General features: G+C 40.8%; 1 protein-coding gene across 1 annotated transcript in view; it reads left to right on the top strand.

Moving 5' to 3' along the window:
* Positions 1-13133, top strand: part of SUN2 (Sad1 and UNC84 domain containing 2) — a gene marked incomplete in the record, with an annotated part of 201639 nt that extends 188506 nt beyond the window's left edge. Inside the window, 1 exon segment of the mRNA XM_073592532.1 lies at positions 7692-13133. Coding sequence (XP_073448633.1) covers positions 7692-7805 — 114 coding nt within the window.
* Positions 13134-16891: the final 3758 nt, after the last annotated feature.

The following is a 16891-nucleotide window of genomic DNA, read 5'->3' as shown; positions in this document are numbered from 1 at the left end:
CAAGGCGCTTCCCTGGCTAGATATCTCTGCCCGGGGCCCACCTTCCTCTGTATCCTTTCTTACAGCACATTTATTGCGTACCTGGGATAAACTACAAACCCAATTAGGACTTTCGCCTAAAGTGGGATTAATGACACCCCTGTTTGGTAACCCAGGGTTCTTACTGGCAATGGCACGGAGACATTTTCTGGTATGGAGTAAGGAGTCAAATCGTCGTATATCCCAAATTATTTATCAGGGAGATCTCCCATTGCTTTCAGATTTGATCCCTACTCAGCAACAATCAATTAAACATTGGTTGGAATATCGGTAAATAACATCTTTTCTTTCTTCTTTTCCTTCTATAGATGTGTTTAATAGAGAGCCAGATACCTTTGAGTCTCTTCTGTTACAACAAAATACACCAGAACATATTCTGTCTGCAGTGTATGGGGATCTTATTCTTAGACTCCATACATGTTTCCCGGAGTTCACAAATAAGTGGAAAATGAACTTGAATGTTGAAATTAAGCCAGAGGAATGGGAAAAAGCATTTATTCTTACACATAGTATGTCGTTAACAATCAAGGCCCACGAGACGAATTTTAAGCTTCTCTCTCGGTGGTATAGATGTCCGTTGTTGCTTCACCGGATATATCCAAATGTTTCAGACCTGTGTTGGCGCTGTCATTCTGCCAAAGATTCTTTATTACATATTTGGTGGGAATGTCCTTCGGTACATAATTTTTGGGATATGATGCTGCAGCTTCATACCCGTGCAACTGGGGTGACTATTCCCAACATACCTCAAATTACTTTGTTATCCATCTTACCTGGCTCGTACAAAAGCATTAAAAAAGGCCTTTTAAGACACTGGTTGACAGCTGCAAGGGCAGTAATACCGCGCCATTGGCGGTCAGCACATGCTCCATCGTTGACTGATTGGATTCTAGAGATGGACCATATTGAGAGGATGGAGACTCTTCTATCACAGGAATTGGACACGTATCAACAATGTCGTCAAATTTGGCTTCCTTGGAAAGTGCTAAGGGAATCCCCTGAACTACGGAATCTGTATGTGGTTTGGAGGTAGGATATGAAACTGGTGGAGAGGCGGTTTGAGTGAGGCGACCCTGGTTTGAGTAACTACTTCGGGTAGTGTATTTAATCAGAACATTACGGTCTCTTTTTTTTTTTTTTTTGTCTCTTCATTTACTTTTTTTGTGTTGTGTCTGTGTGTGTGTTTTGTGCGATTATAGCTAATATTACTGTGGGAGTTGAAGAAAGGGAGTAGGAAATTATATATTTTATTTTATCTAAATGGATGAAAGAAAATAAGGCAGGGATATCCCGATTAGGGTTTAAGGATATATGGTCTTGGGCGGTGGTGGCGGAACTTGGTGCAGGGGATGTTTTGGGACCATGCCTCCCTTGAAGTGTGGGGAGGGTAGGGGAGTGTCTGGGTTTCCGGGGTCCGCCATCACGGGTCTGGAGTATGATCAGGGGTTGTCTCTCTCCCTTGTTGGTTTATGATTTTTTTTTTTCTCTTCTCTTTTCAGAGACCCCTTCAGTGTGTTGGTATATCTTTGTTTTATGTTTTTTATATATATATATATATATATATTATATATATATATATATATTTATTTTTTGTCACCCATTGGATGAGATTAATGCTTGTCTTTTCTTTTTTTCCCCTTTTTTTGTTGTGTAAATTTAAAATTTTCAATAAAAATGGAATGTTGCGGTAAAAATAATAGGTCGTAAACCAATCTGGTCCTGGACTTTTTCCCGATACCGAGTCTTTTAGCGCCATGTTAATTTCTTCTTCTGTTATGGGTTTTTCTAAGGTAGGTAGCTTGCTCTCTATCACTTGGGGTAGCCTAGCCTTTTTTAGAAATTCTTTTATCTTTTCTGTTCTTTCGGTTTCCTGTTTTCCGTTTTGATTTAACGAGTATAGCACCCCGTAGTAGTTCTGGAACACTTTCGCTATTTCTTTTGTCGAGTATACCTTTTACCCTTTATTTTGTATTTTTTTTCTATAAAATTTACAGATTTTTTTTTTCTTCAGCATTCTTGCTAGATATTTTCCCACTTTATTCCCCCACTAATATCTTTCTTTTGAGATCCTATTGAATTCTTCTCTTTTTTTTATTACTAATGCCTGGTACCGCTCCAAATCTTGCCCTTTGTTCTTTTTAAGTCCTTGTTTTAAGTCATGTATTTCTTTTATTAAGAGTCCCATGTTTTTTATTCTCTCTTTTTTTTCTAGCTCCTATAGCAATCAGGATGCCCCTAATCTAGGCTTTATGAGCCTCCCATAAAGTTGAATCCGATATCTCCTTTGTATCGTTTATTATAAAATATTGTTCTATTTCCTTTCTTATTATTTCTTCATCTTTCTTATACTGTATTAATTCTTCATTTAATCTCCATAAATTGGGCCTTCTTTGAGCTCCTGGTACATTCATTTTCATCGTCACTGGGGAATGGTCTGACAATGTTGTTGTTTCTATATTTGTTTCAATTACCAGATCTAGTAGCCTGTGTTCTACCAATATGTAGTCAATCCTGGAGTAAGACCCGTGTACACGGGACTAGAATGTATAATCTTGTGTCTTAGGGTGTTGCACTCTCCATATATCTAACAATTGACACTGATGTATTTTCTGCTTTATCGTTTTCAGCTGGACATTCCTAGTCCCCTGTACACAAGACGTTTGTCTATTCTAGGCTCCATACAAAAATTTAAGTCTCCGGCCATTATCACATTTGCCTTTTTAAAATCCATTAACTTTCCCATGACCCCCTTCAGGTAAACCGCTGGATTTTTATTTGGGCAATAGATGTTTGCCAGTGTGCAATCCATTTCACACAATTTTCCCTGAGCCCTGTTTCACACTTGTGCGGTGCGAATTGAAGCTCAGGTTTCACTGGGGAGATAAAAATCTCCTGTTCAAAGAATTCATTGCGTTTTTGCTCAGTATCAGAGAGCAGGGAGAGGGGGAGGGAGGGGGGGGGGGGGGAGAGGGGGAGATGTAGTGAAGAGAAGTAGAAATTCCTTGTTCAGAACGCAATGCATCTGCGAATCAGATGCGTTCCCATAGGAGATAATAGGCTTGTAGTTCGCACCGCAATGCCCAAAAAACGCACACGTTTTTTGTGCAATGCGCAGTGTGAATGCAACGCACATATGTGAACCAGATGCATTCATATGAATGTATTTTAAAATGTCCTGCGAATTAGATGCGGTGTAAGCCGCATCTAATTCGCATAGGTGTGAACCCGGGCTTAAGGAAGAGATATCGTCCCTCAGGGTCTGTCATCCTTTCCTCCAATATGAACCGAACTCCCCTGGCTACTCCAATTGCTACCCCTTTTGCCCTCCTTGTTATCGAATCCCCATAGTACCATGTTGGGAAATTTTTTCAGTATAACTTTACATTTGTTTCCTGGGAGATATGCGTCTCCTGCAGGAACACCAAATCTGCTTTATACTGTTTGGCCTCCTTTAAGATTTTATGTCTTTTTGTTGGCGTATTTAGTCCTCGGACATTATATGTCAAAAAGTTTGTTGCTGTCATCTTTTATTCTCCAAGCTCCTTGCCCCCCCTCTTTTTGTCCGCCCCGAACACCTTTAGTCGCCATCTAGAAATACCCTCACTGAGGTTAGGGAATGTCCAGTAGAGGCTGATGGCACCTATAAGGGGTCCCGGTTTTGCCACTGACTTCTATTATCTCCTGAGAGGTTCCTCTTCTCCTCCCCCCTCCCTTCCCCATGTGGCCCTATTCTGGCCCCAGAACTGTAGGTGGAGCCAGATTCCATTTCCACCTACGGTTCTCTTATCTTGGGGTGAGGCTCTGACCATGCTCACTATAACATCTTGGGGTAGGTCTGCTGATAAGTTTGGCGGTTTTCTACTCCTGTGGAATCGTTCTATCTTTAAGTCATCCTCTTCCTTTTTATCCAAAAGCGGATAAAAAATGTTGTTCATTATTTTTTTTCAGGTCTTTGGTAATGCTCGGAGTTCTGTCTTCTGCTTTGGTTCTCTTGATCTTCCAGTTTATAAAGCATTCTCCTTTGATCTGTTTGCAAATCTCTGACTTGTTGTTTTAACTCTTTTTTTTATTTCCTGTGCTTGCTTATCTGCCCTTCCTTCTGTATCCTCTACCTGCATCAGCAGCTGTCCCAAGTCTGCTCGTAATGTTGAGTTTTCTGTCTTGATGGAATTTTCCATTCTTATAAACATCTCTGACATTTCCAATTTTGTTGGCATTTGGGCCCCTGCTCCTTGATCCTCCATTTTGCTTAACTCTAATTCACTTTCTGTGCTGAAATCTTTGATTTGGTGCCTCTCCTTTCTTTTTTTCCCAGGGTCTTTTTTTCTTATCTTTGTTCCCTTGTTGCTGTTTTTCCAGTCCCAGACTTTTTGTGCTCCCGTCCTTTGTCAAGTATTTCTTGATTGTACTGGTGTTTGCATTCTCTTTTGGGGTTTTGGGTTTGTTTCCTTTTAGACTTCTACCTCTGTGGGCCACTTTGTTGCCCTTACTTAGGTGACCCCTACGGCTTCCAAATTTGTTCAGAAGAGGCTTTTCCCCAAATATGCCAGTCAAAAGCAGTGCTTATGCCTCTCTGAAGTACTTTGCATAGGATTTGAAGTTAGTTTATGGACAGTTCATCTGTAATTTCCTATTACAACTAACGGCTCCTATGCCATTTCCAGGTGTAGAATATGCAGTTTCTTTTCAATTCCCTCTCCCTCCCTCTCACTTAGGTGGGGGTCCCTCCTGGTCACACTTCCCTAGGCGGTGCCCGGGGCCATTCAGATCTAGCCCTCTCTAGGTTAATCTCTGAGTCCACAAGCTAACTATCAACAGTTCATATGTAGTTCATGTGCAATTTATATGCGATTCACATGCATTTCATATGTAATTTTTGTGCGATTTTTACTCAGTTCATATGCAATTCCAGTACTGTTATCTGTATGCGGTTCATATGAAATTTGTATGCGATTTATGTGCAGTCCATATGCGATTTAGGGGCCATTCAGATCCGGCCTTCTGTAGGTTAATCTCTCCGAGTCCACTAGCCAACTATCTACAGTTCATATACAGTTCATATGCAGATTATATGCGGTTCACGTGCAGTTTCTATGCAGTTCATATGCAATTCCAGTACTGTTTATAGGATAACTGTATGCGATTCACATGAAATTCATATACGATTTATAAGCAGTTAATATGCTATTTGTATATAGTTCATATGCAGTTCCTGTGCTATTTATATGCTATTCATTTTGTTAAGCAATTTTGTTAGGCATTTTGTTAAGCTGCGGTAACCCCCCTCCACGACAGCCTCTCGAGCTGCGGATGAGGAGGCTGAGCGATAGGACCTGCGGAGACTTGAGATACCATCCTCCGGCGGGGACGGTGCGCCGGTGTTCTGACGAGAAGTGTCCTCCTATCAGATAGTGTCCACCCCGTACTGCGCAGGCGCAGCGCCTGCGCAGTACGGAGGAGAAGGAGATGCCGAAAGTGTCCGAAGTTGATCAACTGACCATCAGCTGTACACGGCGCTTGGGCACTTATTAATGATGGCTGTGTAAGAGGGCCCCTCGCGGGCTCGCTTTGCTCGCCACGCTTCGGGCATGGCCTCGCTGCGCTTGGCATCTATTTATTCTTACTCTATGTCCACTTGGATAGTAGGGAATGAACCTGGACACAGGGTAAGAATAAAAGCACATGCGCCGTGTACAGCTGACGATCAGCTGTTGAACTTCGGAGACTTTCGGCTCTCGTTTGTCCTCTGTACTGTGCCTGTGCAGTACAGGGCGGACACTATCGGATGGGGGACAGTATTCGACAAGACACCAGCCGACGAATAGAAGTGCCAGGAATCTGACCCCTGCCTCAGAAAGTGGGATCACAGTCCCACCCCACGTCCCCCCCTGTAAACGCTGACAAGGGAAGGGGGACTGACAGCCAAAAGTGAGCCAGAGGATTAACTCAAACCCCCGCTCCCCCCCCCCCCGAAATAGAAGGAATGGAGTGAAGGAGAGAGCAGAAGTGAGCAGAGCAAAGTGGAGATCAGAGATACCGGAGCGGGGGCTGTGAGGGGGGAGAAGGAGGAGCGGGCGAAAGTGAAAACTGATGAGCAGAGGGATCAGGCTCTGATGCTTTTGATACAAACAAGTATAATCCAGAGACTCTGCCTACTCTCCCTGCTATTGTATATCCCTCTGCACATGGCTCCCTATGCATGCCCTATGGCCTGTTTCACTGCCCGCTTATTGCATAGGACCAGCCTGTGATCCACCAAGGAATTATAAGAGAACGGCTTGCAGACGGCAGGTAAGTTGCATGTGAACTACACAGAAAAACTGTCTTTTTGAGATGCATGTCAACTGCACAGAAGCTGCACTGTAAATTAAATTGTCCACGAATTGCGATAAATCGCATAGGAGACACATATAAATTGATTATGATCTGCACTGTATGTGAATGGTATAGGAATTCTTTAAGAACTGCTCACCCTTATGTATTGCATATGAGTGGCCGGGAGGAAAGAACAAGAAGAGTGGAGGGCCAGATTTTGACTTCTACATACACCGTCAGGTACAGGGTTCTTTTTTTTTTTTTTTTTTTGTCCGTGCTTTTTCATCTCCGTTTGTTGCTATCTGTCCCCTGCCCCTGAAGACGCTGGAAGAGGAGAGGAGTAGTTTTTACCAATGTCGCTTAGAGAGTAGGCAGGGGAAAGAAGGGGGTAAGTGAGGATTATCATTCCTGTAATCAACTGTTGCTGAATTGCCTAACAAAGTGTTTTACTGTGCTAGTTGTGCACCTCCCTTTATTCTCCTATGTTTTTAAATTCATAACAACTGCATTATTTTGTGACTTTTACTTGCTGTAAAAGGCTTCCTTTACACAGGTGGCAAAAACAGGTGTTTTTTTTTAAATATCGGAAGAAAAAAAGCTGAGCAGATCTGTACCATGAAAAATTTTGCCATTGGAACCTTTCCATGCCTGTCACCAGAATGTAGTTTAGAGGGCAGGCACACATGAAAAGATTTTGCAAGCATCAGGTTCTGGAATTGCTCACCAATAAGAAAACAAGGTGAAAAGTATGATTTGGTTGTATTTAATTTAGCTGCTTCTCCTTTTAAAACAATATTCTGTGCTCGAAAGGTAATAACCATGCACTACTAGTGGCAGAGGACAGGGGGTCCTCCGCCCCCCCCCCCCCTCCCCACGTAGTGGGGAATACCCTTTCTTTCATATGGAGCAACTCTTGGGCTCTCCATGTTGGCTATTATGCGACTACTATGGTGTTGCGAGTTGAGAGTACACTTGAAGTCTCTTTGTTGGATATTATTACTGTCTTAGCGGAGCTTGGGCATATTCTCACAAGCTCGCAACTACATATGTCAGATGCCTGAGAGTGGCGACTTCGAGAGCTACCTCTCCAGTTAGTGTGGGGCCGGGGGCATTATGCCTTCTGCCTCCCCTCTTTTGAATAATAATGTAAACATTTTCTTTTTGTCGGCAAATGAGCACCTTGGATTGTGCAGATGATATATTATTTGAATATCTTTGTTACTGTTCTTATACCTTATGTGAAAACGTTATTAAAAACATTGAAACAGTTAAAAAAAAAAAAAGCAATATTCTGCTTGGTTCAACATGATCTCTCTAATTGTCTGTTTGTATTAAAGGGTGAAAATCTTTCTACTTATGAGCTTGTGGAACTGAGAATACAGAGCAACTGGGGCCATCCGGAATATACCTGTGTCTATCGATTCCGTGTCCATGGAGAAGCAGACCTGTAGCAAAGTGTTGTGAAGACTGAATGGCCTTACAAGGTCCTTAGCAGAATAGTGTTTTATTGCTGAGCAGCTTCTGCTCTGTACTGCCAGCATGACTGGATGCAGTATTATCAGAAAAAAATAACCTGCCTCACTGCTGCATTGCCTAAACAGATTTTCAAGGAGTACTGCTATACAGTATATTACCCCAGAAAGGCTGTTGAACAGCTTTATTGCAACCTTCACAAGGAAGAGACTACAGTGGTCTAAATATTTAATTTGATATGCTAAGCATCTCTGTGATAAACAGAAAGTGTACAGTTTCTTTAAGCTTTTGTATTCACAGTAGGAAAATAACATAAACGTCTGCACACCCGGGATGTATTGCTGCATTGTCCACCTAATACCTGCATGCCATATTCTAAACAGTAGTCATGTTTTAGCTAAGAAAATTCTAATCATAATCTAAAACTTAAAGGTGAGGAGCACTGCAACAGTCAATTAACTGAAACTGTTGATGTTTCCAACTCATTCTCATTGTTTCTCCACTGTATGTTATTCTGTGACAGAGGGAAACTATTTCTGTAGCCCTTCCATTGGAGTGGATTGGCTCACAGAATATGAGTATGTTTGGTAACAGGAGGTCCTGCAATGATCAAGTCATTGGTTTGTAAACAACTAAGGAACACGTGTATGGCCAGTTGTAGTCCTTTTTTGTATTGTGGCCATGAAATGCCCACAATTTTGTATCCTAATCATGTTTACATTTTTGTGTCAATGAGGACTGTCATTATGGTACAAACTTTTTTTCCAGATGACCACAATGGTACATATATATATATATATATATATATATATATATACACTGTATATGATGTGTGTGTGTGTGTGTGTGTATATATATATATATATATATATATATATATATATATATATATACATACAGTATCTCACAAAAGTGAGTATATATATACTGTATATGATGTGTGTGTGTGTGTGTATATATATATATATATATATATATATATATATATATACATACATACAGTATCTCACAAAAGTGAGTACACCCCTCACATTTTTGTAAATATTTTATTATATCTTTTCATGTGACAGCACTAAAGAAATTACACTTTGCTACATTAAAGTAGAGTAAAGTAGTGAGTGTACAGCGTGTATAACAGTTTAAAATTTGCTGTCCCCTCAAAATAACTCAACACACAGCCATTAATATCTAAACTGCTGGCAACAAAAGTGAGTACACTCCTAAGTGAAAATGTTCAAATTGGGCCCAGAGTATCAATATTTTGTGTGGCCACCATTATTTTCCAGCACTGCCTTAACCCTCTTGGGCATGGAGTTCACCAGAGCTTCACAGGTTGCCACGAGAGTCCTTTTCCACTCCTCCATGACGATATCACGAAGCTGGTTAGATGTTAGAGACCTTGCGCTCCTCCACCTTCCATTTGAGGATGCCCCACAGATGCTCAGTAGGGTTTAGGTCTGGAGACATGCTTAGCCAGTCTATCACCTTTACCCTCAGCTTCTTTAGCAAGGCAGTGGATGTCTTGGATGTGTGTTTGGGGTCGTTATCATGCTGGAATACTGCCCTGCGGTCCAGTCTCTGAAGGGAGGGGATCATTTTTTGCTTCAGTATGTCACAGTACATGTTGGCATTCATGGTTCCCTCAATGAACTGTAGCTCCCCAGTGCAGACAGCACTCATGCAGCCCCAGTCCATGACACTCCGACCACCATGCTTGACAGTAGGCAAGACACACTTGTCTTTGTACTCCTCACCTGGTTGCTGCCACACACGCTTGACACCATCTGAACCAAATAAGTTTATCTTGGTCTCACCAGACCACAGGACATGGTTCCAGTAATCCTTGTCCTTAGTCTCCTTGTCTTCAGCAAACTGTTTGCAGGCTTCTTGTGGATCATCTTTAGAAGAGGCTTCCTTCTGGGATGACAGCCATGCAGACTCAGACTAATTTGATGCAGTGTGCGGTGTATGGTCTGCACACTGACAGGCTGACCCCCCACCCCTTCAACCTCTGCAGCAATGCTGGCAGCACTCATATGTCTATTTCCCAAAGATAACCTCTGGATATGACACTGAGCATGTGCACTCAACTTCTTTGGTCGACCATGGCGAGGCCTGTACTGAGTGGAACCTGTCCTTTTAAACTGCTGTATGGTCTTGGCCACCATGCTGCAGCTCAGTTTCAGGGTCTTGGTCTTCTTATAGCCTAGGCCATCTTTATGTAGAGCAACAATTATTTTTTTTCAGATCCTCAGAGAGTTCTTTGCCATGAGGTGCCATGTTGAACTTTCAGTGACCAGTATGAGGGAGTGAGAGCGATAACACCAAATTTAACACACCTGCTCCCCATTCACACCTGAAACCTTGTAACACTAACGAGTAAGATGACACTGGGGAGGGAAAATGGCTAATTGGGCCCAATTCGAACATTTTCACTTGGGGGTGTACTCAATTCTGTTGCAAGAGGTTTAGACATTAATGGCTGTGTGTTGAGTTTTTTTTGAGGGAACAGCAAATGTACACTGTTAAACAAGCTGTACACTCACTACTTTACATTGTGGCAAAGTGTCATTTCTTCAGTGTTGTCACATGAAAAGATATAATAAAATATTTACAAAAATGTGAGGGGTGTGCTCACTTGTGTGAGATACTGTGTGTGTATGGATGTATATATATATATATATATATATATATATATATATATATATATATATATATATATATAGTTCTGAATAGATGAAGTTGAGAGACTGAAAAGATCAAAAGACAAGATGTGGTGGCAGTAGAGTAGTAGGTATGTAAACTCCTTGTTGTTTGTAGCCTACGTCTGCATTTGAGGAGAGAAATGTAAAATCTTGAAAATATATATCACTTTTTAAAAGTATGCTTGGAGTCAAATACAGAAGTTAAATGACCTACAAATAATGAAGGGTTCCTTTTTGCACTCAATGACCCAAATTTTAGCACTGATATTAAATAATGTAAATTTGCTTGCCATTTAAAAGGCAGCTATGTAAACTTGCTTAGTAGTGCTGTTCAGTCATTAGTAATGGCTGATGGAGCAACATATTAATTTCTAGTGTTTCTAAAAATATGGTAAAGGAAATGCTGTATATGAATTTTGACATTCATGGAAGTTTAAGTGCATCTAAACCCAAAAGCAAAAACTTTATAAATTGCAGCTTACCAAACCTAAAATGTGGTGGCTGCATTGGTTTTCTTTTTTTCCCTTTATTTTCATCTATTGATTCAGCCAGTAAGTTGGTTATTTTTCAGCTTCTTATAACAGACCAAGCTGTCCAGGCATCCTGCGATGTCCTCACCTGAAACGATTCTTTAATCAGCTTCTGGTTCAGGCCCCAGCATCTCTAGTAAGGGAAACAAAGTGAAGCCTTGTGGCTTCACAGCCTGTTTCCTACTGCACATGAAGGGGGAGAGGGTGCAAACAAGCAGAGCTTCCCTTTTGAGTGGAGTTCTGGTTTAATGTTCAAATTACCAGGTGACAATAAAGGTAACAAAAAGCCTACAATAAAATGAGAACTAATGCGGCCCCACTTTTAAGGTATGATAGGCAGCAATATATTATTTTTTGGTTTAGATATGCTTTCACCTATGTTGGCTATTAACTCCCATTGACTAATTTGGGAAAAACTTGTTTCATAATAAATGAGCTATTTCCTGGTAAGTGTTGATTCCCCTTTAATGACAATCTCTAACCAGTATAACCAAGACATTTGGATTCAGTGGTTGTGCACTGCTTTCTTTCGGTTTCTGCATTTATGGACCCCAGCCACATGGAGCACATATACAGGGACATCATGCCCTATTTCAGAGAGGGAATTCATTCTTTGCTAATAACGAGAAACTGTTTTTTTTTTTTTTGCAAATACTAGGAAAAGTAATAGGATTACATTACAGAAATTGCAGTGTTTAAATCGCATAAGTGTTTAATGTTTAGCTATAAACACAAATGTAATTCAGACACAGCACCCCCACAGAGTCATCAGTCATCTTGCATCAAAGCCCCCCCCACCCCCCTTTCCTGTAACCACTGTTTCTTCCCATCATCAGTCACAGCAGCCTCCTTTGCCCATCTGTAAGATCTGCCCCTGCTCCGAGTCACAGCTTCCCCGCATCAATCAGTGGCTACAAATTCCCCCCTTGTACCCCCCCCAAATCTTCTCCCACTACACACAGTACACAACCTTTTTCATATTTACATAATCCACAATAAATGAGCCGCAGCACAGGTAGGAGTAAAAGAGTAATTTTTTTTTTTTTTTTTACGGCTGAAGGACTGCTCCATTTCTGATTGGGTGGAATGGGATGAGGCTGGTCAGTCTGTGCTCTGCTGCTGTCTGTGTATTAGGGTTACAGCTGAATGAGAAGGGCTCTGCAATCAGATACAAGGTCATGTCATGCTCCGCTTCTGTGCAGCTGGCGCATTGGGAGCCATATATACCTGCTTAAAGGTGCCCAATAGATGGACCCAGGTGTCCACACAGAGAGTGCTAGCAGGTCAAATGTTGAGCACCAGAGGGACTATGGGATGTATAGTCTGCAGAAAAACACAGTAAGAAATTATTTTAAGAAAACCAGATTACAGGGCCATTAAGGAGTGGATTTGTAAGGACATTGTTTTGTGTGACTCTAAGCACCTATGGCAGTGTTATTCTTGTCCCAACCCCTCTTGCTGTCACTTTTGCTGGACAGCTTAAGCACATGTGATGAATTTTGTTGAATGCTTTCATTATAGATATTAACTGCATACAGATATCAGCGAAGGGTGCTCTGTGATTGTGGTCCATAAGTCCTTCTAGGCTAGGGAATTGTGCACATTATCACATCTTAAAAAATATAAAATGGAGTTCACCTAACATCTCTGAAAGAAACCTAAATAGCATTTTCATTAACCAAAAATTCCTGTATAGAAAAGGTTTATAGTTTTGTTTTATGCAAAATACATTGGAAACAATAAAAGTTTCCTTTTACTGCTTCTTGATTGTTGTTATCTCAAGTTGGACATTTGATGTTTGTTTTTTTTTTTTGTTTTTTGATGCACTGGCTATGGCACTCAAAAGCCTGCATATTGCACTTGCTTACTTGTTCATGTTGGTATTATTTTGAAAAAATATTTTGATTTTGTCTGGATCTATGACTCTTGCGGTATCATGTATTGTATTTATCAGATGTGCTTCAGTATTAATTTATAAACTTGCCATTCTGACTTCTTCAGCAAGGGTTTTGACTGAAAAAAATGAGCTAATTTAATCAATAAAGATGTCTTCATATCATAGTTTTAGAAAGATTGTTTTGAACTGTTTTTTTTTATTTGTACTATCAAATATTTTAATTTCTCATGCATCTATCAAGAAAAAAATGTTTAAAAATAAATGTAAAAAAAAAACATATTGTTTGTAGTGCTCAGCCTAAATTAGTTTAATGAATGTGACATAATTATCCTTTCCAAGTACTTTGACATCCGTATTTTTAAAATGAACCTGTCCTCAAAGAAATCATGTGTCCACTAATTGAATGAAGCAGCATGTCTTGCTGAGTTTGGCAGCCTTTAGTTTAATGAATTTAATCTCGACATGGCCATGTTGAAAAATTATTCAAGAATTCCTGGCACAGAACAAATTCAACCCCAAACCTCTCTTCCCCCTTTAGAAAGCAGAATGTAACTTAAGTTAATATTCCTCTTCTATGTTGTGACTTTTTCATAAAGCTTCAAAAGATCTAGGCAGCCAGGAGGAGGGATCTGTTGGGCATCTTACATTATTTGTTGAATGATGTAGAGCGCCCAGCGTTCCTACATATTAAAAAAAAAAATCCTATTTTCTTAATTGTATATCACAGGACAGTTACTTGCTAGTCCAAAAGCAATACAGCGATGGGCAGGAATGAGCAAACAATGGCTAAAAGGCCCACCAACAACCAACCTCTTAACAGCAGAAACATGACTGAACAGAGAAAGCCCTCACAGGGCCACCTAAAGGACTTTCTGACCAAAGCCAGCATCTACCAAACCCTGCACATCCACCTACTAAAGTTTAGCAAATTTGTGTGGAAATTTACAAATAAGTCTGTGCTTGGAGTAAACCCCATCCAGAGCTGCTAACACTGTACTCTGATACCAAGTACTAATAAATGTATACAAAAATGTAAACAATTGTGAAAATCGAATAACACACAAATTCTAAGAAAATTCATAACAAAAATATGCTTGAAAATGTGAAAAAATATATCCAGTATTTCAGGCAATGCCAACACCTTACACAAATACATATAAAACACCCTTAAATATAAAAACATATGTCAGTGATTGCCAGTTATATCATTACATTACATAAGTAAATTACATAATACATTAAAAAAAACAAATGTGCACCATCAACCAAAATAAGGGGTTAAATATATAGTCTCAATGAGTTCAGACTCTCCAATACTTCAGAGTAGCAACAGGTAACATCAAATGCAAAGAAGAGAGGAAGTTTCCATATACTTGTCCAAATAAAGGAAGAAAAGTCCAAATTCAACCAAAAAAGATGAAATCCAGTGTTCTACATCCACATATAAAAACACTGCAGGTTATCAGAACATGTTGACCGTTAGCCCCGGTTCACACAGGGGCGGCACGACTTGCAGGTCGCCTCAGCAAGGCAACCTGCAAACGACTTCCGAGGCGACTTGCAAAACGACTTCTGCATAGAAGTCTATGCAAGTCGCCCCCAAAGTAGTACAGGAACCTTTTTCTAAGTCGGAGCGACTTGCGTCGCTCCTATTAGAACGGTTCCGTAGCACAGAACGGGAGGCGACTTGTCAGGCGACTAGGTCGCCTGACAAGTCGCCCCTGTGTGAACCGGCCCTTATAGGCTATGAGTGGTCAAATGCTCTTGAAAGATTTAGAAGAGAGGCATTCAACCAGCGCCAGCTATTTCAATAGGATTTTCTCTTCTTTTTTCTCCTATCCTTTCTCCTCTAACATAAATCACGAGGACAAATGACTCCAATAGTTGTAATATTGTAAAGCCAATTTTATTAACCACTTGACCTCCAAAAGGTTTTACCCCCTTCATGATCAGGCCATTTTTTGCCATTCAGCACTGTGCTACTTTCAACTGGCAATTGCTGGGTCATGCAACACTATACGCAAAATATAATTATTAAAATTATATATTTTTTTCACAGAAATAGTATGAAGAAAGACTGAAAATTTTGAAAAAAAAAAACAAAAACAATATTTTCTAATTTCTGTTATAAAACAGACAGTAAAATTAAATTTTTTCATAAATTTAATCCAATGTGTATTCTGCTATATACCTTTTGTTAAAAAAAAAAAAAAAAAAAAGTGTATATTAATAGGTGTATGTGAAAATTATAGCGTCTACAAACTATGGTATATATATTTGAAAATTGATTAATCCTGACGTATTAAATGGTCTATCTAATTTCTTAAGGCCCTTAACCACTTCAGCCCCGGAAAGATTTGCCCCCTTCCTGACCAGGCCATTTTTTGCGATACGGTAAGTGAACTATGACCCTAATAGGGTTTTCCCCTCATTGAAGAAAATAAAGATATTCCAGAGACTCCAGGTCTTTGTGTATTTCTCAGGGTTGTGTTGCGCGGTAAGTCCTTCATCTTGTTCATATCCTCCACTTTCCGCAGCCAACACGCGGTGGTCGGTGGGCACTGCTGTTTCCAGTAAAGAGGTATACATGCCTTAGCAGCATTTAGTAAATGTCGTACTAGCGATTTTTTTTGTAGGTTTTGGCCGGAATCTTTGAGAGATGGAGCAGGAAGAATGCCGCATCATCTGGGACTTTATATTCCGTGAACTTCTGTGTTATGCCGCGGATGTCTCCCCAGAAATTCCCCAATCTAGGGCAGGACCAGAAGATGTGTAGTAGTGATCCCTCTTTCCCCTCCCCCCCCTGCAGCGCCAACAACGGTCTGAGGTGGTCGGGAAACATTTGTGTAGTCTAGTGGGTGTGAGGTACCGTCTGGATAGTATTTTGAAATTTGTTTCCTGTATTTTAGTACACAGGGATGATTTGATGGCAAATCTGATGTGTTGTTTTTGTGTCACAGAAATTACAATCGAGGTCTGTCTCCCATCTTTCCAGACAGGGTAGGTGTGGTTGTTTTGAGGGCGTGTTTAGTAGGGAGTACATTTTGGATAGTGTTTGAGATAGTGGCTCGATACCCGAGCAGTACTCTTCAAAGGTCGTCAGTTGGCGAGAGAAGTTTTGAGGGTCAGGGATGGAGGGCAAGAAGTGCACCCCTTTCCAGAAGGAAAGTCGATTTGCCCGTCGCATCAGTCAACTCTGAAAGTGACAGCCAGCGCCCCCCCCTGTAACAGACTTGGAGGCCCGGTCGTATCCCAGGTTTTCACAGGTTGAAGGCCTGACGTGAAGTTTGGATGTCCGAGAATCGTGTATATCAGTGAATTTTCCGACGTGAGGGATGTTTGTATGGTGACGTTGGTACTGTGTCTTAATGTGGTCTCTATCGATGGGTGGGATTTCAGTCCTGGGGGCATGGAGTTGTAGCACCATAGCGCACTCTTCAGGGGTATGTTGGTTTGGGATTGCTCTATTTGTACCCAGAGTTTGGATGTTGCATTGTCGGATGTCTGACAAAGCCAGTCCCCCATTTTGTTTTGGAAGCGACATTTGGGTCTGACTTAGATGGGGCTTTTTTTGAGCCCAGACAAAGCGGGTAAAGAGGGCTTGTACTTGTTTGAAGAAAGAGGGTGGTATCAGTATGGGTAGGGCTTGAAAGAGATAAAGAAATTTAGAGAGAATACACATTTTTACAAGGTTGCATCTGCCAAACCAGGAGTGTAGTCCTTTATGCCAGCTTTCCAGTAGAGTACGGGTCTTAGCTAGCATGGGTGGGAAGTTAAGGGCATATGTGCGCGAGATGTCGGATGGGATGTATGTGCCTAGATACTTAAGAACCGAGTTTGTACATTTGAAGTGGAAGTTTGATTGTATGGTTAGTATGGTGTGGGGGGGAATTGCGACTCCCATGGCTTCTGATTTGGAGAAGTTTATTTTC

The sequence above is a fragment of the Aquarana catesbeiana genome, linkage group LG07, assembly GCF_042186555.1.
Source record: "Aquarana catesbeiana isolate 2022-GZ linkage group LG07, ASM4218655v1, whole genome shotgun sequence".
NCBI lineage: Eukaryota > Metazoa > Chordata > Amphibia > Anura > Ranidae > Aquarana > Aquarana catesbeiana.
This window is presented reverse-complemented; position numbering and strand designations above follow the sequence as displayed.